Source organism: Protopterus annectens, chromosome 11.part0, assembly GCF_019279795.1.
Source record: "Protopterus annectens isolate FY-2018-M chromosome 11.part0, PAN1.0, whole genome shotgun sequence".
In the NCBI taxonomy this organism is placed as follows: domain Eukaryota; kingdom Metazoa; phylum Chordata; order Ceratodontiformes; family Protopteridae; genus Protopterus; species Protopterus annectens.
This window is the reverse complement of record NC_056745.1, coordinates 380,807,414-380,835,026: the sequence shown is the minus strand read 5'-3', so window position 1 is coordinate 380,835,026 and position 27,613 is coordinate 380,807,414. Positions and strand designations below refer to the sequence as shown.

Here is a 27,613-nt window from a genome sequence, read left to right as displayed (position 1 = left end):
CTCCTTCCACCTATCTACTGCCCTGTCTGAGAAGAAGTACTTCCTAATGTCTAACTTGAACTGAACTGAACTAATTATGATTGCCTTCTACCTGGTCTTGCCCTCCCTTTTTAACCCTATCCCATCACACATCCATTTTAATGACTTAGTTCTTGTGCTATGTCCTCCAAACTCTCCTGCATCAGGTGAGAAGAGGTTAAGCTCCTTAAGCCTCTCTTTATAAGGCATACCCTCTGTTCTCCCACACAATCCTGTTCACTTTCTTTCCATTATCTCCCGCAGTTTGACCTCATTCTCCATGAAAGGTCTCCAGAAATGGGGGCAGTATTTTAGCTATGGTCTTATAAGGCCCTGAAAAAGAAGCATCATCACACTGCTATCATATACACTATGCTCCTAACTATACACCCTAATAATGGGTTTGTTCTTCCGACCACCGTACTGCATTGAATAATAGGGTTTTATGTTCTGTGGAATAACCATCAAATCCTTTTCCTGTTCAGGTATGTAAAGTCTCCCCTACCTGCAAATACAGCACCCTTTTGGGTTAACATAATCCAAGTACATTACCATGCACACAGTCGGATCATGGTCAAGAATGGCCTAGGCAGGGTAGTAGATCAGGCCACACCTCCCGCAGGCAGCATCTCCCAGTGTCCCATTTCTTGGCTATTTCTTCCCAGTTACCATAAACACTGTTTAAATGGTCATTGTGCATACTATTTTCTTCTTTACTTCTGCAGTGATTAGAAATATTTAAAACTTTTAATTCTATTTTTATAGGAGAAACACTGACAGCCATTTGCTAAACAAAATAATACAGTCTCACAATGAAAATAGACTTGGAGTGAACAGTAAGCTTCCCTGCCATTGAAACTCACATTACTCATTGAAACCCACATTCAAAGAAAATGCATCTGGCCAGTGGCAGATTAAATTTACCTTTGGGCTGTTTTCAAACCATAGGCCCCTTGCACGCATTTTTTAGACCATGCATACATGCATGTGTTCTTTGATGCACTATCATGTTTGTATTAAATTATATTCCTTGTATAATACAGCACCACTTGTTAGAATTTGTGGCTTTGAACATTTTCCAGTAAGCAATGAAACAAAACGTATGAACCATTAAGGACAAAACTACCCACTTCAGAACATTTCACCAATAAAAGGCGACTCAAACTTCTGTCACTACAACCCACTAATATCAGTCAATACACAATCTCTGCAGAAGTAAAAGTCATCTGAATAATTCCACATTAAAGAGATCTATAACTAATGAAGAGGTTGCTGCTGGCAAACATCTTTACATTTCAGTGTTTTGTGTACAAATACAATGCCTGCTGGCTTTGAAGAATAAACTGGTAATAGGTTCACAGTTGATAGGTATCTCATCCAAAGGACACACGGGAGTCCTTCAAGAAGACACTGCAATATCAGCACTTCATGTATATGGTGTGGGAGTAAAACCCATAGTCTTTTGCACCAAAGGCAAGTATGTTACCTGTTGTGCTAACACTGTTTTTAAAACTTATAGCAAAATACTGATGATAGCCATTTGCTAAACAAAACAATCACACATTAAAAACAGAATTAGCATGATCAATAGTAAACTTCTCTTCCCTTGAAGCTCAGCATTCCTTGCAAATATACAAAATCTCAAAGTTCCATAAAATGCACAGAAGTTCAACAGTCTTTAAAATGCAAAGAAGTTCCACAGTCCTTGAAAATGCACAGAAGCTCAACAATCTGTGAAAATGCACTAAAACTCAACAGTTCTTGAAACACTTGGCAGTTGATGTAGATGATTCAGGCTTTAGGGTCCTGTATTGAAGGTATAGGGTTTGAGCCTGCATGAGTCAACCAGCCTGCCATCCCTAAATGGGGCATTTATACACACACACCTCCCCTGCTATTTCCTTCACCAATAGTGCATTTGTCTGGAATGGGAACAGCAACAGCATAACTCCAAAAATCGCATGCTCTGTTTCAGTTTAAATGTGCGTGAATTGTACTAAAGACACATGTACAGATGCTTCTAAGGATGCACTTATGTGAGTCCCTTAAAGAAGAAATGTTATGCATGCAGAGTGCATTCTTAAAGAAGAAATATACGTTTTTGTGGCAGACTCTTGACCAGTGGATCCCCCTCCCAAGGTAGTGGGCCCCCCAAGCCAGTGGGCTCTAGGCAACTGCCTAGGTCACCTAGTACTGGATCAAACTCTGACCATGCATCTGAATGAGTTGAGGTACAGATGCCATTCTTTGGACAATACCTCCAGCCTACTCAGATTCCATACAGACTAGCATTCCCATCAGGAACCCCCAATTCTGGTATCAAATGCAGAGAGAGTGAGCCAGTTTTCAATGCTAAAAGTGACATCAGAGGCAAACAGATTTCTAAGGCTGGACTAAAGAATGAGCCTTGGGGGATATCACTTGTTACATCCCTCTCTTCCTCTAGACAGCTACCCTTTTCTCTGCCGCCCTTTTCCTGTTATATAACTCACACCACCCCTCTGCACTTTGTTTTCCATTTCTGCTGCCCTTAATTTTGCAAGCAGACCGAAGTGATGAACCAAGCCAAAAGCTTTAATAAACTTCAGTGTCCTCATATGTATAGAGATGCCTTCTTACACCTCTCTGGTTAACCAGCCACAGACCTAGGGCATGCTAGTCCGACAGCATATTTTGCTAAGCAGTCCATTTTATACAAAGAACCTTGCAAGCCTTACAATGCAATACCATACAATAAACGAACAGCACAGACAATCCTAGACTTGCAAGATTTTTATCAAAATGACATGCCTGACTTTAGCAAAAGCTTAAAATACATCTTTATCAACAGCATAAACCTTGACTTTTGGGAACACTACATTCCTTTGTCTGTTACAGATGTCAGACTCACTGGTCTGTAATTCCTTGGTTTGTCCCTTTCCTTAACTTTGCACATGTGCACTATTACTGACTGCTTCCTATCCCCCTGGACTGCCTCTTCCCTAAGAGACCTGCTGAAATGAAGATCATGGGTAGAATCCCTTTAGGTCTCTATACTTGTCATATATTCACAAATTATTACTAGGCTAATGACCCAGAGGGCCTTTCTAAGCCTAGCCAAGTTTTCCCAAAAGAATAATGATGTCCTGTATCCAAACAGGAAATTGAGGGCCAGGCATTTATAAGCTATCTCTGTCCATAAAGGACATTGGTGCCTGGCCCAAAGTAAATTTCCTATTCCCCACCCACTGGTCTAGGTTGTGCTTAAAATGGGTAATAGATGAACTCAGCTTTACATGCATGGGAAGCCTCTTCCATGGGAAGGGCTGTCTCTGGGACACACATTTGTCTCTACAGCATGTTCTGTTTAAGTCACAGACAAAATTCAGGTCCCTAGACCTTGTATTTCTGCTACTGTTTGACTTGCAAATATGCAGGAGATTCATAAGTGTGGGGTTTGCCTATGCCTTGCAAGCCAGGCACAGATCACCCCTCAGTAATCTATAGGAGACTGAGTACAGGAATGGCTTTAAGGCGTGCATAAGGCAGGCTTGTTATGCCTTGTATTCATTTTGTAAGGAACCTCTGAGGTTGCGCTAGTTGCTGCATATGCTTGGTCAGGTACATACCGAAGGAAGCACTGTACTCTACAACTGGTCTGATAAGGGTGGAATATAGTGGGATAATGACCACTTTGGACCTATATGCCATGTCCTTACTTGTAAGTTGTGCAACATAAAGGATTTTGTCACCATTGTGGTCACTTGGTGTTTGAAGGTAAGGCTACTGCCTACGTGCGTATCCAGATTCCTGACCACTGGGTCAACTCTTGGGGTATATTATCAACATGGTAATTAGCTGGGATGGTTGACTTCCTAAAGGGTACAACTGTACATTTCTTAGCATTGAGTTTATACCTGACACCTTTTTCACTTCTTCAGATATCACCTAATTTGCCCAATCTTCAAACTTCTGACGTACAGCTTTGCAAACAATTGTATCCTACTGTTCACTGACCTCTTTTTCCTTCTGAACTTCTCAAACCAGATGAGTGTTATTCTTACTTCTTTTTTTCCCCCTCCCCTTTTCTTGTGTCTCAATAGCTGTTGCTAGTCTTTCTTCCATTTTACATTGGCCCTGTCTTATGCACTTCACTGCATCTTTCTGGCCTCTGCATAGCTCTTCCCCTTATTTTTCACTTTGCTTGTGTATTGCATTCTTCCTTTGTCTTTAGCAGCCATTTTAACAACTATTTTCCCCTTCCTGGTGAACCATACTCCTCAACTGTCTTTTTTTTCACAACTGCAAATAGCTCACTTCATTATAAGCCACAGCTATAACTGTGAATAGCTCCCTTTATTATATGCCACAGCTACAGTATTGCTATGCTTTCTTCCAGTATCCTAAGAACTTTGTCTTTTAACTCCTGGATCTTTCAAGAGTTCCCCTGTAACACTTAGCTCTTTTTTTTGACCAAACCAGATTCTCCTTCCACGGCCAGCATAATTAAAAAAAAATTGCAAAGGGATGGTCTGTCAACACAGCCCTTCAAAATTGTGATATCACTAAATTATTTAATCTGTTAAGAAGCATTTTGAGGTGGGTAACTGCTGGAATTTCCTTTTATGATATCCTTTGTTTGCCATCCTTCTAAATATTCACTTTTTTCCACAATCATAGTCATGGGTGCCTTCTGCTGGCACATATCAAGACATGATATATCCAGGCAGTGTAGGCATGTTCATCACCTGTTCCACTCAGCCCGCAAGAAATAAAACAAAAGAATATTCCCAACATACAGATATAAGAAATCACACACTTGCCCATCTTCAAGGCAAATCCATCCACAGCCATAGGAAAGAGAGGCCATTCAAGTACAACAGCAGAGGAAGGGTAATAAGCATCCAATTAAAAAAACTCTCCCTTCCAAATCAAATGCCAATGTGACTGACTCCAGAGTCCTTCCACAGAAATCAACTGTTGGCAAGAATCACAAGTTGTGAAAATTAAAACTTCCTGGAAGGACAAATCCAGGGAAAATCAAGGGTTCTAAAGGTACAGTCCTAAAGCACTAACTCAGTCCTAAAGCTTTGAGGTGCCAAAGGAGGTACTATTCCTAAAACTGTGTTCCAAGTAATAATGCTCAGGGAAGGTATAAGCATATGCTGAATTGACAATGGCACACATGTGAGATTTTTGTAAAACAAGCACTGGAAACAGTGATGCTCTTAGTGGATTTGCTTTTAACAGCAGAAATGTTCAGTGAATGGTTAACTTTAGTGCTCTTTCTCTTCCGAAAAAGGGGTGGACAACTGCTCAGTCTTCCTGAACTTGCACCCTCCTCAGATTGGATATGAGCTGACAGTGCATGTTTAGTCTATGTGAGGGCTCTCGCTTCCCCTGGATTCTGTCTCTCTAAAAGAAACCAGGAAGGTAAATGGCCTGGCATAAGAAAAGGACAGCTGTATTGGGGTGCTCACTACAAACATAAAATTTAAATCTAAATACTTGAATAGCATGATCATTGCTGTGATACAGTCACATTTAAAAGGAATTAGTAAAAACAAAATGAAAACTCCAGCAAAGCTAGAACTTCCACTGAGTGACATCCCAAACCTCTTGTACTAGAGGCACATGGGATATATGCAAATGATCCCTATGAACATCAGGTGTTTCAGCTAATTGGCGATTCTGAATGCCCATGACTTGTTTCGTCATTTTAACGGACAATTTCAGGCCAATAAAGCCAAACCCCACTAGCTGTGGATATGCATATTTCGGCCTTGTTATGACCTCCATGACATTTTTATTGTAATTTATAATATACATAGTACACATTTTCTTTGTATATTATTAGTTAGGAATTGTGAGTATAAGGCTTTAAATGCACCAAAGGAATTTGGCACCAAAAAGCTATTTAAACGACAGAGATTCAGAGTTAATTAGTTCTGATGAAGCCTATGTGAGTTAGGTGAAAGCGCTCAACTCTTTAATGTCAGTCTGTAACACAGACAAAATGTTCTCGTTTTTTATTTCATTTATGTGTGTGTAAGTTGATTTCGCAAATTAAAGTTTTAAACAGCTTATCAGCGAAACTGCACTGCGTTTCCTCTTACATTTGTTGCATAGAGAAGATTGCGCAGTAGTAGTAGTATGTTCATAACAAAAATAATGGAGCATACTACAGAGCTGGAGAACAGACAGCATGGTTGTTTGGGTCGATAAAAGGGTTATCAAAAGCATATGAGCTCTGTAGAACATGGCCTTTAAAAGGACATGCTGTAGCAGGCAAAACAGCAGGAAGGCATAAAGGAGAGCTTCCCTAGAATATAAGGAAGCCAGATATTTACAAGTGAGGCAGCAAAGTCTCCCAGTGTTCACATGATGCTAGAGCAACTGAAGATTCTAATTGCAATCCATGTGAACACTAAAAGCTGAGAAAGTCTGCTAACAAATTGCTGTCGCTAGAGACGTACTGCAGTAAAGGCAATGTTTGTCAGTAAAGCTAGATCCTAAATATCCACTGCTGCTATGAATAAGCTGTCAGAGTGAATTTCCTGTTAGATGTTTATGCATCAAACTTCAGTGGTGTTTGTCTACAACTACCTTAATAACTGTTACTAACAGTTTGGAAAACTTTCAAGGCCACTTTCCTTGCCAACATTTCTTCCACAATCATATGCAGTCTGGATTGAGGGCAAACAGTCTATAAATCCTGCACCTTTCCTGACCACAGATGAGCTACCATATAGAGACTGACGAGTCTGTGTTATGTTCATGGGATGCAAAGTGAGGAAAAAAATATGCTCACACAATAATGTAAGTATACAAAACTGCAATGTAAACCCTGCGTACAAAATAAAAGTATCTTTTCTGCACAGAATCTCTGCTCCACTGTATCCCCATCTCTAAATGTGTTACTTCAAAGGTTGCACAAACTTGCAGAAAAAGGAAAGGTTAAAAAAAATTACCTTGTCCCTTTTTTCCACGTCATATAACCTAAGAGAACACATTATACCACACATAAAAAAAAAAGACATAAAGACATACTTCTGCGATGATACTACAACCAAGTTATTAAACAGCTATGACATTTATTATTAAACAGCTATGATATTTTTAAGTGTCAGCAAAACAGCAGCTGGGAATGGAAAATCATAGGGAAATGCAAAACACAGTGCTTAACAACTCTCTTGTATCCTTTCTGAAGTGCCCCTTCCAAGCATAAAACTGTGCAAATGTTTTCCACTTAGTTAATTTCTATGTACCCTTACTATCTTTTACTCCGTGTGCTCTATCCCTTCACTATTTCACTCTTCTTCTTACTCTAACCATCCTTTCACATTGCCCCTGTGCTGTGTACTTTATTATTAATTTTTTTGCTGTCTTCATACATTTTGTTTGTATCCATAATACTTCTTAACGTGCTTGCCTACTGTCATTTACAGCTGTCTGGGCTGAGACTTGAAATGGGTCCATTTGGATCAGTGCTCTACCCTGGTTACCAAACTGAATAAATAAATACATCTCCGAAAAACAGTAAATACAAGTAAAAATTCATATAAGGACTCTATCGTCCATCATTTGAATGTGATTGTTAAGTATTCACGTTACCCTACACTTAGACAAGTGCATTGTGGAAGAGATTTTTTTATGTGCTGTTTACCTCCAGGACTGCTTACCAACATATCTCCTTCTGTCAACTTAAGCCAATTAATTCTCTAGTGCAAAGGTGAGAACTGACTGGAGGAGTCATCTTCCAGGCAGCCATGGAAGTGGTTTGTTCCCTCACTAGCATGCTGGAAATGAGGGCATTTCTTGTAAAGCCCTAACCCTGCATCTGGGGCTGACATCACCTCCTGGATTTCTACATAATGTCCTACTGTCTCACCCTTTGTGGTCATGCTTCTACCCACATGCTAATAAGAGTTACCACCACTGTCTAGGGATCACCAAGCTATGTACCTGGTCCTAGCTCTTTAAGTGCCATTTGCACAGTGTTGGTTAAGCAACCAAAAATCACCTGTTGCTCCTCTTAGGATGGGTGAGCCAGCATCATCAGCTCACTCCCATGCTCATCTACCACACTATTCCAACACTTAAGCCTCTAATCAAACTTGGGTTGGCTGGGTCATACTTAAGGCTTAAAACATTGTCCACTTGAAGCTGTGTGGCACAGAACTCTCGTTGAGTTTTGTTTCTAGATGTTGAACTCCAGAGTTGCTGCTCTCCATAGCAAATCATAGTGGGTGTGGTTTCTGTCTGCACAGCAGCAGCATTCAGTTAGTGTTGGCCTTTCTGTTTTCTCCATAGTTGTACAGTCATAAAGTTGTATGTATAAGTAAATGGGTGTAGGTATCAAACCCCCCCTCCCCAAAGGGGGACTTGCCCTCTTGCAAAAAAATGCTTTTTTGGTGGGTTTCTTTGAGCTGATGCTTCATCCATTGTGTTCTACCTGGTTGAAGCTTCAGAGAATTTTAAATCAGTAAAACACAGAGGGAGCAAACATGCAGGTATTCTTTTTAAAAACAGTGTCTTGTACGCGGGGACAGGACAACAAGAAAATCTGGACTCTATAAACTATGCAATATAAACAGACTGAGTAGTCCAGTTCATAGGCTGGTACTAGGCTATCGGCCCTAAGGCCTATGCAAGCCTAGCCATAACAATTCCCTAGAAATTTTTTCCCACAATATTTACTTCTCTGGGCCCCTGTCTAGCAGGGTGACTGACATGATCCCCGGGGTGAATTTCCTATCTCCCATCCAATCATCAAGGTTCCTTTTGAAGAGGGCCAATGAGGTGCTCTTATACTTTGAGGCAAGAGGGACAAGATATTCAGATACCTAATAAGAGAGTCCCCACATTTACTGCTCCTACAAGAAGCTCAATTATCAACCTCAGAACACGAAAATTAATTAAATCTGGATTCTCACAAGTGACAGTAATAGATGAGGAGGATAAAGGAAGGGGGACTGGCATAATAATAGGTTAACATTAAAATATACATTGAAAGAACAACTTAAAGATTGAAAAAAAAACACTATGATAAAAGATATTTTGTTTACTATAATAAATATATATATAGACCAGAATCCTCATACCAGGAGATCAGGGGAATTTGTGGTCAGATGCTTGAATTTGCACAAGGAAATATAATACGAGAAGGCGATTTTAATGTAACTACACACTATGGGGATGTTCAAGGAGGCCTCAAAGTATAAGAATATCATGGATAGGACAATATTTCAAGTTGCTAAGGGATATGATGGGCATGAGTTGATATACATGTTTGCCTCAAGAAAAATAATATTGCATGCATATGTTGTTTGCTTACAGCAAATAGATATTTGTGAATAGGCAAGATTTATGTTTCTCATCATAAAAAGTATGGAACGCATGACTGGGAGGTGAAACCAATGAGTTCTGACCATGCACCCTTGACAGTAAGTTTACCATTATCCTTCAGAATAGTGATTAGACACTGGAGATTTCTGGAGCAGTATAGCAGAATGAAGAGCTATAACAAGAACAGAATCCTCAAGGAATGGCAAAGTTGGCTTGGTGAATTACAAGAGAGGAAAGGGAGAGTGGAGGTGAATTTGGAAGGAGATTGTGAAAGCTCAGCAGGAAATAGAAAGTACAGTTGTGTACACTTACCATAAATGTAGATGTTCGAATGTATTCATTGTTGCAGTCATCACATTTGGATTATCCTGCCAGGGGTAGCCCTCAGTCGGCCCAAATACCAGAGGCTTAGTATTTCTGCATCGGTTGCTATCACTCCAGGACTGACGTCAGGTCGGCAGTGGTATAAAATCAGGCAACCAACGCCATTACATCAGTTTTTCTTGCCCTGTCAGGAGCCCCCAGTAGGGAGCTAGGTTATGGTGGAAGAACACCACCAGTAAAAAGTAAATACCAAAATTTCCTTGTAAGGAGCGAGAGAGAGAGAGAGAGAGAGAGAGAGACAAGGGGGGTGGAGGGAGGGAAACCAGGACTGCAACAGTGAATACATCTACATTTATGGTACGTGTACACAACTGTACTATGTTCTTTGTGTTTCACTGTTGCAGTCATCACATTTGGGCTGATTCCCAAAGCTAAAGAAAAGGGTGGAAGCTGTCAAGAAGCCTGGGGGATGGGTAGGATGCCCTGCAAGACTGCGGTGGCAAAGCCTGCCCTGGATTTGGAGAAGATAGGCAGGTGGTAATGCTTGGTGAAGGTATGAACAGATGTCCATGTTGCAGCTTCCAGGATGTCCCTGGTGGGGATCCCTCTGAGAAAAGCTGCAGAGGTGGAGGTTGCTCTGGTGGAATGTGTCCTGTCCCCCTTTGGGGGTGATTTCCCGTGCTGCTTGTAGCAGAAATGGATACAGTGTGCTATCCATTCGGAGATTGTTTGTTTGGATATGGCCTTGCCTTCTGTTCCTCGGAGCTGTCTCTGCACGTCTAGAGAGTGCAGAATCCTTTCCCCCTTGTTTTGTGGGTTAGAGGAAAAAGGTGGGCAAATGAATGGATTGGTTGAGAGCCACACTGGACACCACTTTAGGCATGAAGGATGGGTTAGTCCTGAGGGAGACCCTGTCAGCATGGAAAATGATGAAGGGCTCTACAGCTATAAGTGTTTGTAGCTCTGATACTCCTCTAGCAGAAGTGATGGCCAGAAGCAAGGCTGTCTTCCAAGAGAGAAATTTTAACTCTGCTGAAGCTGCAGGTTCAAAGGGGGGCAGGGTGAGCTTTTTCAACACAAATTTAAGGCCCCAAGCTGGGGTAGGAGCTCTTCTGGGTGGCCTTAAGTTGTTTGCCCCTCTTAGAAACTGTTTGATGAGAGTGTGTGAGAAGAGAGGTGGCTTTGTGCTGAAATGAGCAGAGATGGCTGAGGCATGAATTTTAATAGAAGAGAAGGATAGACCCCTGTGTAGTAGGTCTGCCAGGTAATCCAGGATGAGAGGTAGGGAGGGCTGTGCCATTCCAGCTCCCTTAGCCTGGATCCAGGTGCAAAACTTTTTCCACTTGTCAGCATAGGGCTTTCTAGTGCTGGGGCATTTGGCCTCAAATATCACATCTAGAACTTGTTTGCTTAGGCTGGCAGCTTGAGGAGAGGTCAGAGAATAAGACCAGGCTGCCAGGTTGAGGCTCTGCAATTGGGGATGCATGAATTCTCCATTCCTGTGGGTCAGGAGTGTTGGGATCTGAGGTAGGTGCCATGGTGGTAGGGGTAACAGGCTGTGCAGCAGTGGATACCAGTGCTGGTGTGGCCAGTCTGGGGCAGTCAGGATTCCCCTTGGCTTTTCCTCCCTTATTTTGAGCAGTATCCTTGAAATGAGTGGTAGTGGGGGAAATGCATAGACCGAGACGTTTACCCACTAGAAGGATAGAGCATCCACTTTCCAGGCCTTGCTGTGAGGTTCCCTGGTGCAGAATTTGCTGAGCTGATGATTGGAGTGGGAGGCAAAGAGGTTGAACTTCGGGGTGCCCCATTTCTGGGTTACAAGGGTGAAGGTTCTGTGGTCTAGCAGTCACTCATGTGGATCTAGCAGGTTTCTGCTTAGGTTGTCTGCCAGAGAGTTTAGAGAGCCTGTCAGGAATTGTGCTAAAAGGTGTAGTTGTATGGCTGAGGCCATGTGCCAAAGGGTCATGACGAGCCTGCAGAGAGGATAAGAGTGAGTCCCTCCCTGCTTGTTGATATACCACATCACTGTGGTGTTGTCTGTTTTGATCAGTAGAGGCCCCGAATAAAGTAGGGGTCTGAAAGCTGTCAGGGTTTGCTGAACAGCTAACATCTCTTTTTGGTTGATGTGCAGATGTATTTGGTTTGGGCTCCATTGGCCCTGAATGTACCTGCCATCCAGGTGAGCACCCCAGGCATAGTCTGATGCATCTGTGGTGAGGGTCTGGGTGGTGTGGGGTTGTGAGAAGGAAAGTCCCTTGTTGTGGTTGCATGCTGCTGCCCACCAAAGAAAATCTTTCCTTAGACAAGGTATCATTGGTATAAGAGTTTCCAGGTCTTGAGAGTGCTGACACCAAAGGCTTTTTAGGTACCACTGTAGTTTCCTCATATGCAGTGTGGCATATTGAATGAGTAGAATGCAAGATGCCATGAACTCTACAGCCTGCAGGATTTTCCTTGTGGATAATTGGGTTCTGGTGGCTAGTTGAGAGAAGTAGCCTGTCAGGTAGGCTTGTTTTTCTGGAGTAAGGAATGCCATCTGGGATACTGTGTCCAAGCTTGCTCCTAGGAATACAATGTTTTGTGTGGGGACTAGTTTTGATTTCATTTTGTTTATAGTATACCCCAGGGAGGTCAGTAGGTCCTTTACAAAGGTCAGGTGCTGTAGCAGCTTTTCTTGACTGTCTGCCTGAATCAGGCAGTTATCTAAGTAGGGGTAAATTTGAATATTTCTTTGTTTGCAAAAAGCAATGGCAGGAGCCTGACATTTTGTGAAAACTCTGGAAGCAGTGGATAAGCCAAAGGGAAGCGCAGAAAACTGAAAGTGCATACTTTAGTGAAGTATGAAAATGATTTGTGTGATTTTTTACTACACATTGTATTTATTTTATTATCCACTGTTATCCTTTTTTTTTTTTGTCTCGAGAACTTTTAGCCTTTGTCATTTTAAATAGTATAAATGGGATGGCTTTTCTGGCCACGTGTTAAAGATGTTTTAATTGCCAGTTTATATAAAGGTCAGGCTGTTAATTAATTTCAACAGTTTCTGAAGAAGTCAGCGGACATAGCTGACGAAAAGCGCTTAAAGTAGATTAAACGTGTTTTTGGAGTGACATCTTGCCTCTGCACATTTTTTGTTTTGTTTTATTAGTTATATGCCTGTTGTTTCACAATAATATGGATTTGACATGGTCTTGCAAGGTCCATTCCTTAAGCCAAGCATGCTTTCTGAGGATAGAACCAGTGACTGCTGCCCTGCAAGATGCTTCTAGGGCATCAAAACCACATTGTAAGGTGTGCTTAGTTACTTGACTTGCAGAATGCATTAACTCTTGTAACTCTCTATTTTCTGCATAAGCAGGAAAAGAAGATATTTTTTGTTTGAGGAGTTCCATGGTATGTTGCTGACATTTCAGCATGTGGAACTGAAAATGGAATGCTCTAATAGCAAGAGTAGCAGAGGTGTATACTGTTTTACCCCATCTGTCTAATGCTCAGGAATCCCTATCTGAGGGGGTGGGATTCTTAGCTGAAGTTGCTTTGATTCCTTTAGGTCCTTAAGAGATGACCTTGGGGTCAGCAGTAGGATTTTTGAAAAGAAATTTGTGCGAGTCAGGGACTCTATAATACCGGTCAGGTTTCCTGTGAGCAGGAGGGAGGGTGTCAGGAGTCAAACTGGATTCCATAAAAACATCATCCACAACATCCAGGACAGGAGGAATGGCCAGAGGTCTGTGGTGTGGTAGATCTAAGAATTCCCTGCGTCTCTTTTTTGACTGAGGATAGTCCTGACATTCCCATTGGAAATGCTCCCTTAAGGTATGCAGTGTTTCCCCAAAGGAAAATCCTCGGGTGGAGAGGCTGAAGGGATGGATTCCTCTGCACCAGAATCCTCATAAGCAGAGAGGAGTTGCATATCTTTATATTCAGAAGCATCAGAGTCATCAGAATCCTGTTCAGATAAAAGTACTGGGGACAAGTCTCTTTTTCTTTTGGAAGGGGTAGCCTGGCTTCCCCTAATAAGCATTATAAGGTCTTCTGCCATTATAAGCATTTGAGACTGAGGCAAGGAAGCAGGGGCCTGAGTTTGGGTCGTCTTTATTTGGGTGTGGTTCATACCCTGGGCCTTAGAAACTCAGTTGTTTTCGAAAGAACTGAAGATGCGAAAGAAGTCGTCGGTCAATGTCGAGTATCGGCAGTGCAAAGTACTTCCTCGGAAGGCGGTGCCTGCTCCGCGGCTCGAGACCCATCCAAGGTAGACACATCCACAGGATCCTTAGTCGAAGAAGAGTCTCACGGCATACCGGACTCTGAAAGGGTCTTGGTAGTGGCCTGCGACTCCACAGAAGAGGGCATCAGGGGCTGTGAAAGCGCCTCACTGAGGACGAGAGAAGTGACGACTAGCTTAACAGAAATGTCGTCAGTAGTTTTGGACCTGTGTGGTCTGTCTCTGTCTTTATCCTTACATTTTTTCGGAAGATCAGTAGTTGGATGGCTTACTGAAGCCATATTGGAATTCGAGGACTGAGAGCGAAAATATCTAGCTACAATAAGGGCCTGACAACGTATAGTTCTGGCATTGAACAAAGCACAAAAGCGACAGCAGGGGAAGTCATGATCTAGGCCTAAACAGGTGATGCAGTAAGAATGGAAGTGTTGGTGTGGTATTTGCTTTCCACAGGTGAGACAATTGTTAACTTTTTCTGACATCGGTTAGAGCAAGAAAAAAGGATCCCCAACAGGATACTTAGCTTTAGAAGACTTCAACTTCAATTCGGAAATGAAAACTCAGGTAGCGGCTGATCGGCACTCGTGCGAACTGCTTCTGCTTCGGGATCCTCGGCAAGAAAGACTGATGTAATGGTGTCAGCTGCCTGATTTTATACCACTAATGACCTGATGTCAGTCCTGGAGCGACAGCAACTGATGCAGAAATACTAAGCCTCTGGCATTCGGGCCGACTGAGGGCTACCCCTGGCAGGATAACTCAAATGTCATGACTGCAACAGTGAAACACGAAGAACATCAAGTACTAGAAAGTGAGCGACAATTCTTGCAAAAAGCAATATAAAATATTTCTTAGGCAGGTCCTCTAGAGCAGAAAAGAGTTTAGTAATCCTTTTGAAACAAGCTGGAAAAGAAAGATGGGTATGTGAACTAGAGGACTTGAAAATGGGAAGATTTGTAAACTACCAGATAAAATATACCAGATGAATTATTGTGGGGAATATTATGCTCACTTATACAGAGAGGAGCTGACTGATGAGATACTAAATATGGAAATACTATTTTTTCTCAAAAGCTTGCAGTTACCTAAACTGTCCTCTTCACAAGCAGAAAAACTGACATCTCTATGGTAGAACTTGAAAAACAAATGCAAAGACACCAAAATGGAAAGTCCCCAGAAATGGATGGGATCCCTTTAGAATAATTTAAATTGGGGGGATCTAAAATGAGGAAGCAATTGTGCCCTCACTACAAGAGAAGTCCCAGCAACATAGAAAGAAGCAGTAATCTTGACAGTTGTGAAACAGGAAAATATCCTTTAAATTAGGTTCTTGCAAACCAAATTTGGTCTTACACCAAGATTACAAAGTAATGATGGGAATAATGGCAACAGGATTAGCGGAGGACAGAACTCTAGCAAGGCTGGGGCAAAGACAGCATCCTCCCCAGGTAGACAGAAAGGAATTTTAGTGCTTCATGTGTGGACGTGTATCTAGTTGTGGGAAGCTGATTTATACATATTTACCATTGGCTTGGTGCATCAAAAAACAGTGTTGTTTTTTTATTTTATTTTTCTTTTCACTTTAAGAGCTAAGGGGGTAGGGCACTGGGTGCTAAATGAACCAGATATGGCTGTGGATGTGGAGATACCTAGATTGATAAATGGAGCTCAGTGAAGATTTATTAAGAGAAGGCACACTGGTAACCTGTTTCTGGTGGGACTGCTTGATGGTCATAACTTTATTACAAGATGGTGGAGAAGTAATGTAGATCTACATGCAATATGGTTGAAAGTGAAGACAAGATGAATGTTTAACCATCAGTATATTGTTCTTTGCAATAAAGACTATATTTAAAAATGTCTTGTTTCTTTTTCTATTCAGAACACAACATACACACATTTTTTGAGGAGTTTAATTTAGGAAATTAACTTTATACTGAGAAAAAATAACTGTGATGTAAATAATAGAGGATGGAAATAATGAAGGTTTCCTCTCCAAAGGATGTTCATTTTAAAGACAGTTTTAACTTATAGAAGACCCTTCTGAGTGACTTTCTGCTACCTTGCTGAAGGAGAGCGAAGATACCAGGATTTCACTGAACTTCTTCTTTACCATCTTCAGTGTCTCCCATTCCACTGTATAAACCATTATCAGTCTTGTATAAGTCAATTTATCAGAGCCCTGATTTTCTTCCTAAAAGTTTTACAGTTCCAGACAGGACATGTAGAGCCTCTAAAGGCTGTAATGTGAACTTTTTTTCTGGCTTCAACTGTATCACACAAAAAATAATTAACCAGTTTATTCATTCATTCAGTCTTCATTACCTGATTTATCCAGTTCAGGGTCACAGGAGTGCAGAAGCTTCTCCTTGCAATTACTGAGCAAAAGGCAGAGAAACAAGATCTTTATAAGATGCCAGTCTCTCATATGCCACACACACATACATACAAGGCATTCACACCTTTGGATAGTTTTGTAAGATTGCTAATTGATTGTGACATGTCTTTGTGAGGTAAAAGAAAGTTGAAGCGCCTGGCAAAAAAAAAAAAAAAAATAAATAAATATATATATATATATATATATATATATATATATATATATGAATAGAAGGACATTCAGACTATGCAGAGAAGGTAATCATACTGGGAACAGAACTGGAGAGCAAGGTGCTCTAAGGCAGCAATGCTAACTTTGGTGCCACTGTGCTGCCCTGGCAAAAAAGTTTTTAACAATATTTTTCCTTCTCACAAAGATGTAAACTTTTGGACTCTGATTTTACATGAATTCATCCATCCTGTTCTACGGTCCTTATTATTTTCTGTTTATATTGAATTATTAGTCTGACATTATTCTCAAAACCTCAGACACGTTAACTTATCTCTTGGATAAAGGGGGCTAAGGAAAACCCATATAGCAGCTAAAATGCCTTTATTTACTTATACGTATGTGTATGATGCACCCGGTTCTCGTTTTAGCTATGTAGCCTTCACAGTCTTGATAAGAATACATGTATAGTTAAAGGAAAGCCTTATTGAGATATTATTTTGACCTTCAGGACTGTTCCAGTGTCCCCAGAATTTCCTTTTGGTCCTGAAGCTCATACTTAAGTGCTGGAACTTTAAGAAAAGGGATGGTTTAAGAAAGTTTATCCAACATGTTTCATGTAACTAGTTACTTAGACTCTGCAATGTTAGTACAGATCACAAAACATCCCTTTTCTACCAAATAACCTTGCAGACAGAATACTTCCTTTTCTGAGTAGTCATTCAATTCCAGAATTACAGACCCCATGAAAGGGGGCAGGGTACCTTCAAACGTAGAGGGGGATCACAGAGGAATTGGAGATTTAATGGATCAATCTCTTAAAATCCATCAAATCTTTTTCAGCTAAATGACACTTTTCCTTGCAGTTCCAGTGTAGGCCTTCCTCCTTGTTCCCCTTACAATATTTGCATACATCTCATGGGCCTCCACTACAGGAGGTTTAAGGTATTACATAGTGAAAACTCTAGCTTGTCTGTATTTTCCTTGCAGTATTTAGTGAATGGTTTGTCTGTGTGTCCTTTTTTACCCTTTGGTTTGGATGCTAGTTGGGATATTTTACAGGCACCTTATTCTTTACGGACATCCAATGGGTTTAAAGACTCTGTATTTTCAAAGTACAGTCAAATTATCTACTTATGCCATGCTGATGAGGTCAATAAAAAGGATGAAACGTGCATGTCCACAGCTAGTGGAGTTTGGCTTTATTGGCTTCAAAAGTAGAAAGAGCCATGGCATTCAGACGTCTTGTGACACAGACACCTGATGCTCTGAAGGGGTCATTTACATATATATCCCATGGACATCAACTACAGGAGGTGTAAGTTACCACACAGTGAAAACTCTAGCTTGTCTAGATTTTTCTTGTAGTTTTTACTGCAGCCAAAGGCAGCTCAATTAAAGGCATTATGAAGCCTGTGCACCCAACAAATTTAGAAAGCAAAAGAGGGTCTGAAACAGAAACCTTGCAGTGTCTCCAGTTAGGCCACAACAGATATGGCCTACTAGTTCTTGTCTTTGGGCAGGAGTGATAAATATTACAGTGTTTTGTTCAGTGTCAGTGCTCACTGTCAGTCAAAGCAATCTTAAAATGGGACCAGAGACTGCTTGTGGACACCCATGAAAATGACCCAGGGAAACCATAATGAAGTCCTTTGGTCTAATTATTAGGAGCCAGTGATCCAGAAAACAATGCATGGAGTTCCTTCTGCTTTAAAGTCTCACCACCAGTTAGCACCATCCTAAGCACCCTGAGTGCACAGGACAGACAAAAAAGCAGCACTTCTTACTGAAAGTGTTGCCTACCAAGCATGAAATGATGCAACTTCTTGTGCAGAACTCAAAGATGATCTGCCAAAAAACATGTGTCAAGTCCAGTGTCACTATCCATGTGCCCTATAGCAACAGGGCAGGAGCCACTACAGAGTTATTATCTGGAAGATGTACCAGTTATACTTGCCAAAGCTCAGGTGGCAGAAGAGTTTTTCTATTACTGCAATAACCTCCTTCCTACATAAGTCTGCAACAGTTATTCAAAGATTTTTATTTTTTAGCATCTTCCTTTTTTATTTCATTCAGAAGATTCCCAAACCAAAACCACATAGTACATAAAATTTTACAAATCTCCTTACATCAGTACTATATGTTTTAAGGGTCTAGGTTAGAACAACGAAAAATCAAACAATCGAACGCTCACATGAGCGAATAATCAGGAACTCGAAATCGCTATTGTGGGGGGCTGCACCCCCCCCCCCACTAAATATATATTCCTGCTCTGAGATCACACTACAGTGAGAAAAGGGCAAATATTCCGATCTTCACTGGACTGCGATCCCAAAAAAATCAATATTGAATTCCTGATTTTTCGCTCATGTGAGCGCTCGACATTTTGCGTTTTCATTGTTCTAAAGTAGACCTTGTTTTAAGTATAGTTAGCTTGCTGGTATAGAACCATGTCATTTTCAGTTTAACAATCCTCACACTGCTTTTTCTACTCTTCTACGTCATATCTATATTCTTCAATAATTTCCATCTACCAATGTTCTATAAAGAGTTGCTTGGGGATACAGTTTACAGAGGTATTCAAAAGCTATGCTGCATACTGCCACCTCAGTACTGTCTACCCTTTACTTAGTTGCTCCAGAAAATAAATACTTCATGCTTACTACCAGGTGATAATATCACTCAGTCCTCTTAGCCGCTATTCTACTGAAATAAGTCAGCAGACCTTATAAGTTGCAACTGCATTCTCTTTAACAACTACATCTCTCTCCATAATTTAAAATCAGCTCTTCTCTAATTAAATCTGTTCACTCTCTTTTTTTCAAGCACTACTGCATACTACCAAACATTCCATAACTGCCCACTACAACCAGTACTGGATGTATCACATAGGGAAATAAAATCACAGGCTCCCTCATCAATCATCTAAAAAGTCTCCCTCAGACCCAGCACAATCAAGCAAGTAAATCAACTTCATCCACTTACTGAAATGGCAAAAAAATTCTACAGCAAATAACCTGTTCTTTTAATATTCATAGTTGGAAATGCAAAATCTAATGCAGAGCCAACATCATAACACTAAACAATCCCTAAAATCAGTCCACCTAAAACTAATCTCCCTCCTTTTACTCAACCTTTTAAATGTTGACAGCTTCACCAACAAACTGAAAACAATTAGACACATTTCTCCTGCCTTACTTCCAAGACATCATCACAATAACTGAACCCTGGATAAAAGACAGTTCTCCAGACCTAAGTCAATTCTTACCAGACTACAAGTACACACACACACACACACACACACACACACACACACACACACACACACACACACACACACACACACACACACACACACACACAAAATCTAAGTCTAGAAAAACAAATGGTATCAGAACAATGTTTCACTTGAAATACAACATTCAAGTAAACTTCATGCACAGGCCCATGACATTTCAGACCAGAATCCCAACTGGTTGATTATACTCATTGTAATATCAAAAAAAAAAAAAAGATGAAAAACTCTTCTTAATAGTAGCTTACTTTCCCCCATCAAACAAAAATAATTTTCAAAGCATACTTAAATATTTCATACATGCTATAAACTCTTGAGAGTATTTATTTGAACCTTAAAACATGTAATAAAAAAATACTACTTACTCCATAACATCTCTACATATTCTTCACCCAGCTTCAGTGATCACAGCCCATCTCATTTACTGTCATCCATCCAGCCTTCAAATATTCCCTAAGTAACTTTAGACTCCACTCCAAACCACAAGACAATATCTCCAGTTTAAAATTTTATTTTGAATCTCTGACTGGAATTCTATACTGCGATGTTAGGGCCCCGACATAAAATTAAATAAACATTTTTCTACTATATCAAGACTACAAAATCCTCTAACTAATAAACCAGGATGTCATGGCTGCCCTATGGTAGCTGTCTAAGTGATAGCCTCGAATCAGTACTTCGCCACAAAAAAAATTCATAATTTGATAAGAAGAGTCCACTAAAAATAAGAAATACACATTTTTTATGTAGGTCCCTATGTGAAGGACTACAAAACAGAGGACCTTTAGCTTTACTCTTCAGGAAGAAATTCAGCTAAAATCCTTAATAAAACTCAGCAACCAAGGAAAGTACTTAAAAAAAATCACAACTCCCCAGTGGCCATCAAAGACTGACCATCTTATAAAAATTAACCAAAAAATGAGTCAGGCATCACAAAGCCAAATTTCTACAATCACAACAAACCACCCAGATTGCACACCCAAAGCAGTTCTGTTAATAAGTCAACTACAGGTCATTACAAAACTTTCTTACTTTTTGTTTTGCCCCAACTGCTTCTTTCCTTGGGCAGTCCATACCTCTCAGCTGTTCAGATTTTAGCAGAATATGCAGAGTTTTGCCTCATATTTTTGATCTGTGCTCATGCAATGTGTGTTTTTCTGGCAAATCTCTGAGGAGTGAAGTCAATAAGAAATGGCATACAGAGTGTAGCAAGGATTGGGTGAAGGGGGCATGTGCTCTGGGTGCAAGGCGCTAGTGGTACAATCCTGAAGTGCCGTTCCTGCATTCTTCTGTACCAGCAACTTCTGCGGTAAGTTGTAGCAAGCTCATTGATAAAAATGTAGCAATTGGTTGCTATAGTTTAAAATGTAACAATTATTATTATTTTTTAGCTCTTCCACTGAAGGCCAGGTGCAGTGTGGGGTGTGTATCTGGCTGACTTGGACAGCCAGTATATAGGAGTGGAGCAGTCCTTCTGTTTTTTTGTACCTGGGAAGAGGCTTGTGCTTTAAACTGCTATGAACAGTCTATTGGAGTTGACCTTTTTTGCTCTACTTGAACACTCTGGTGTGTGTGTGTGTGTGTGTGTGTGTGTGTGTGTGGGGGGGTAACTGACTGCAAGAAGCCAGACAAATGGCATCCTGCTGATTGTAGAAGCCTTTTTGTTTTTTGCTGTTATTTTTGAGCAAGGGGTGGGGCATTAGTTCAAGCCATCTATGCCTCTGATGACATACATTTAAGTTTCAGACTAGATATTCTTCAGAAAATGCATGCTAACAGAAATCTCAAGTAACTTTCAAAGTTTCTAAGGGCAATATTCAAAATCTGTTCCTATTTTTGGGCCTTTGTACTCCCATTATTTTAGGCTTTCTCCAGATATTTTGTGTTGAGAGGTATGCCAGCCACATCATTTGGTCCTTCATACACAACCATGTGGGGAGCGCCTCCCATTTCTGGTCATTTCAGCAACGCCCAAGGTAAAGTCTATAGACTCTGTTCTAACAATTTCAATGCGTTCCATGCTCCTCCACTGATCAGCATTTTCCTCCAGTGTCAGTGTTCAAATCTTCTGTCAAAACCCTTTATATTCACTCAGTTTCACTAGTAAGAAAGTTGGCTATCCTAAGTTTAAGCAACATTTAACATTCATTAAATATATACGTTTTACAACAGTACAACATTTCATAAATGATGAGTGCATTCCTATCAAAATACTTTTAAATTCAAAAGAAAAACATTTAATAACTGTTATTCTATAACTGCACTACTCTTTCAACATGCAAATAAATTTAGCTAAACATTAGTGATATACAGTTCAGCCTACTATGCCCAACAATGTATTTCTAATAATACAGTAGAAATATTATACATATAATAAGCATCCCATTACTTCATACCTGATAAGCTGAAGCTCTCTGTTGAGACCTGGTTCTGTTTTAGCATCTTCAGGGAAGTGTTTAAGTAATTCAATCTTAAAAATAAATACATAAATAAATAATAGGACATATTCTATACTTGAAAGATGACAAAAGAAAATGTAAACATATAAAATACATCTGTTGTATTTAATTGCTGGAACTACTAAAATGCATTATAATTAACCATGTAAAGCGATCACATTTGGAAATCACACTCTAAGTTCAAGTTCTCCTATTAACAGATACATTTTTAGTAATTATTCCTCCTCATGCATGACATACTGGACACACTGGTGTGTTATGACTATACATGCACTATGGAGTAGCTGTCCTATGGAAGAAGTTATCTAAGTGACAACCTCAAATAACTCAGTACTTTACCTCCAAAAAATTCTACCATTTGATAAAGAGCCAACTAAAAATAAGCTTTGCACATTTTTACATAGGTCCCTGTGTACAAGTACAAAACAGTTTACTTTAGCTTTACTCTTCAGGAAGAAAATCAAATGCAGAAACCAAACCTGAAGATAGGTGGAAGTAAAGAAAGTAATAAACTCAAGAGTGGAAACTCTCAGTAAAGCTCAGGAATTACAGATAGCACATATTTTTCATATCTTACTAGCTCAAGCTTTCACCATTCTATTTGAACTCCCAGAGTAAAACACTCCCAATAAATCATTCTTGCCAAAGAAGGCATAATGTCTGGAGTACACAGCCAAAAAAGTGAGTGGTGTAATCTAAGTGGAATCTGACAATATTATCTCAAAAGATGCCAACAGAAAGTGAACACAAAACTGTAAAAAAAGTTTTCTTTTGTTTTTGTGATGTTATGACCTCAGCAGTGTAGGCAAAGTTTTGCACAAGGAGAATCTATAAGCTTTCAGCCCCCTAAGGGTTATATACTTTATTATAACTCTAGCAGTCCAAGAAGTAATGAGTTCTGCCTTCTCCTAGGCATCATCATTACTGCTTAGAATTCCATAGCAATTACCAACCAGGACACCCTTCCTCATCCTGATATCATGGAAATGCATTCATAAAGGAAGCTGTGTGTCTTTCATTCATAATTCTTTCCTGGCCCCATGACTGGAACTGGTCAGGAACTGATGGACAAAATCCTTCTGAGAGGTACTGGAGATGGACTGGGGTGGGGGGTGTTACAGGCTGAGTGTCTAGACTGCTAACCAACTAACCTTGAAGATCTGGGGTAACGATATGGTACATAACCTATCTTTACAACAGCAGTTCAGTCAGCAGTCTAAGATGTAATGAACAATTACTGAGAAGTATTATTACACAGAAGATGGTCCCAGTCCTACTGTCCCCTAAGTGAGCAGCCTGCAAAGAAATGTTCTTGTAATTTTTTTTTAAGATTGCATTCACTATTTCAGAGCTTCCTTGCTGCCTGGCTTGGATTGCTTCTATTGCTGATCTATAGCTTTTTTTTTATCTGACTGGCCTGAGTTTTTAACTTTAGAAATATCGTTCATCCTGCTGGTATAAAATAATTACATTTTTGTAAGATTGTGCTCATTATTCAGAGCTTCCTTGTTGCCTGGTTAAGACTGCTTCTAAAACCATCTGGAAATTCAAAGCTGATATAAGTATATTTTTTTGCACTTGCTCTAACTGTTTCAGTGACATTTAACAATTCTATGTTGCATTTATTTTTCTTGAATTTATCATTGTTTTTTAGCCTGCAGTTGTTAAAGAAACTCCATCTGTTTTGCAAAGTTTTTGTGTGTTGTGAACACTTCTCAGGGTTAGTGAACATATTTCCAAGGATTCCTGATATTTACATGAACTCTTACTTCTGATCTAAAGCATTTGTTACTGCATTTGAGCTCAAAGCCAGCTGGTTTTACATTGGGACTTTTTTTTGCATTGTGGTGGGAGAAGGCTGCTAAATTGAACGCATCCAAGGTGAGAACTACTGGTCCATAGCTTTTGTGTTTTTTATCTGACTGGCTTAAGGGTTTAACTTTAGAAAAGTCTTTCATCCCGCCGGTATAAAAGCCTTGTGCAAACGTGGCTCCCTGTACTTGCATATAAGCAAATCTCTCTGGTTTAATACCTCTACAGGAAACTCTCTCCATAATCTCCCATTGCTAGTAGACCCTTTTTAGAGCCCCTCATAAGTACAGACCCTGTTTAGATCACCCATTTATACCACAACCCTCCATTTTCACTCAACACTCTAAAAACAGGATTTAACCTAGCATTATGGATGGTCAGTTTTCCTCCATTTCTCCTACCAGCCTGATTGACATGGGTATCCTTAGGCAGTGTAGCAACTGCCTCATGTACACTGACAACCTTGTACTCCTAAATCACCCAAGTACAATTTGTGAGAGATACATCTACACTGAGAATCTGGAATCATTGCTCTCTCGCTCACAGAATAGTAACACTGAACAGGTGGTCAGCCCACATACTACACCTCCTACACAAACCATGCACTCAACACATAAACCATCAATGATGGAACTCATCAAAAACCTACCTCAACACCAGAGACCTTCCAAACAAAAACATGCTACACCTAATACAGCACCTACAGCCCTCAATATACATAAAAACATAAGCACCAGTATCTCATCAAATAAGCCCCTAATGCAAAGCACATCTAAACCAATTTTTTTAGTCATAGGTGACTCCATTGTGAGACACACAAATGTCCCACTCACCACGCTGGACAAGGAGAAAGTTACGGTCAGCAGTCTATCGGGTGCCAGGATCAGTCAGATCACACATGCTCTCAAGTCTCTCAACAACAAGTACCGTTATGACTCCGTCAGAGTTCATGTTGATTTGAATGACTTGATACGTACCTCACTGGACTATATGAACAGAGACATGACTTAGCTCTCTGAATGTGTGTCCAAGTCAGGTATATACCTAGCCTTGAACAGCATTCTTCCCTCACCTAGGATGATACCACAATAGAAACAAAAAATGATTGACTTCAACAACTGGCTTAGTTTCTGGTGTAATTCTAAGGGGATTCAGTTCCTGTCAGCCTGGGATGACATGGTTGATAGACCACGCTGTTTTGCCAGAGATGGTCTTCATCTGTCACCTCAAGGCTTTTGGTTACTAGCTAAGGCACTTGCATCCTTCACAGAGCCTTTTTTAAGCAAGGTCTCAAGAACAAAATTTCTGACATGAAAATATCACTCACAAATAAATTAAGGGTTATGCTGTTAAACACTAGGAATTTAAATTAGAAACTGCACTCTCTGGAAGCAGAGAGGATGTTGATGTCTGTGCAGTCACAGAGACTTGGTTCAGGGCTGCAGAGAGTATCCCAGCTTTGCAAGGCTACAATGCCCTCCACAATTTCAGACCACAGACTGATCATGTGAGAACCAAAGGAGGAGGAGTATCTATCTTCATCAAAGATAATACACTTCTAGACTGGTCAGACAGTAAAACTCCATGGAGTTACTTCCAAGTTCAACTAACTGTGGGTAAGAACCCCCCTGCAAGTCATTGTTAGCTATAGGCCTCCTTCAATGAACCAAGATACCCACAGTACTGCTTATATGGACCTACTTGAGTCAATCAAATTACAACCAAACACCCTAGTCAGGGGCAATTTTAACTATCCCTCCATTGACTGGGAAACTTACATGAGTACCAACATGCTCACACAAAGGTTCCTGGACTTTGTTAACACTAATGCCCTGAAACAAATAGTATGCAACCCCACAAGGGGTTAAAATATTCTCGACCTGGTCCTCATCAGCATGGGTAACCAATTACACCCCCACAAGTATAGGATCCTCACTGGTTAAATCTGATCACAAATCAGTCACATTTGAAGTAGCTACAACACCTGATGTTAGGTGAAGTCAGGCTAAAAAATGTCACCAAAGCTAATTATACACTCCTAAGGGATGGTATAAATAACTTCCAAGCTCCTTTTCCCACAGACAGCATTGACAACTATACTAAGATGTACACAAATGCCCCGTACAAACACTTTTACAAATGTACTGACACAGATGTACCTGATAGGATCAAAACAAGATCCTCAAGAAAAAAAAGCCTCCCTGCTGGACATCTAGCATTAATAAGTTATACAACAAGAGGAAGAAGTTGCTGTCTAAGAATAAAAAAGAGAGGTCCCAGAACAGGAAGAACACCCTCCTCTGCTTGAACAAACAAATAAGACAACTTGTAAAATCCTATAAGAGCAACTTTTAATAAATTTTACCAACCATAGCTAAGGATAACTATAAGGCATTCTTCAGCTATATCTGTAACCTAAAAGGTAGGACCCAGACATGTGCTGAACTAGCTGTGGATGCCATCACACATGCACACTGATCCTGTGAATATAGTTAACCTATTATCTGACAGGTTTGGCAAATATGTCACCGCCTTGTCCTCTCCAAACATTCCACAAAGCATTCCCTCTACATCACCCCCACCATGCATCTCCAAAGAACAAGTCACTAATGCTCTCTATTAGGCCAAAAACACAACCTCTATGGGAATGGATGGCATCCCAGGCTGTGTTTTAAATTATCTAAACCATGAGTTAGCAACTCCAAGAGGTATCCTCTTCAACCACAGTCTGAATACTGTTTTGTTTTTCCTGCTGAATGGAAAACAGCAACCATCATCATAAACGTGGAAGACAACCTTTCTGGTAGCTATCACGTCTGCTAGATGGGTATCAAAATTTCAGGCATTGTCAATATGGCCCCCTTACATGGTTTTTCACAAGGATAGAGTTTTTCTGTGAACAAACCCTTCCCTTCCTACCCAAAGTGTGCTCAGAATCTAATCTGAATCAATCCATTGACTTACCATTTTTTTTCCAACTATGGCAACAGGACAGAGCATAAATTACACCTGCTAGATGTGCATAGACAATTATGTTTCTATCTAAACAGAATAAAAGGATTTCAGGAAATCAGACCAGTTATTTGTATCATTTTCAGACAAACAGGAAGGTGCCCCCATATCAAAGGTCACACTTTCAAAATGTCTTACAGACTGTATTACTTTCACTTACAAATCTCAAAACAGAGAACTTCATAGAAAGGTAAAAGTTCACTCTACAAGGGCTAAAACAACCTCATCTGCCTTTCAGGCGAGGCTACCTATGGATTCTATTTGTGCAACAGCAACATGGTTAAAGCCTCACACCTTTAACACTCATTACAAAGTGGATTTGGCCTCCAGGAACAGGGCCTCCTTTGGTTCCACTGTTCTGAAGAGTATTTTTCTTGAGCCACCCAAGAAAGATGGTACTAGGGACGCTGTCCCAACCAGTGAAGCATAAAGGCGAGATAGGACAACATAACATAAAGAAGTTATGTACTTACCATAATATTCCACGTTTGTTGTCGATCTCGCCTTCATTCTTACGTCCCACCCTCCCTTCCCCAGCCTTTCACTCCTGGAGGACCGAGAGGTTCTGGGTGGAATATAATGTTCTCTGACTT

The 27,613-nt window shown here is 40.4% G+C and overlaps 1 protein-coding gene across 1 annotated transcript in view; it reads right to left on the bottom strand.

Annotated features, from left to right (window-relative positions):
- CEP290 (centrosomal protein 290) overlaps positions 1-27,613 on the bottom strand; it is a 3,346,332-nt gene that overhangs the window by 91,528 nt on the left and 3,227,191 nt on the right. The window contains exon 50 of the mRNA XM_044087863.1: positions 22,134-22,207. Within this exon, the coding sequence (XP_043943798.1) occupies positions 22,134-22,207 (74 nt within the window). The remainder of the gene's footprint in view (positions 1-22,133; positions 22,208-27,613) is intronic.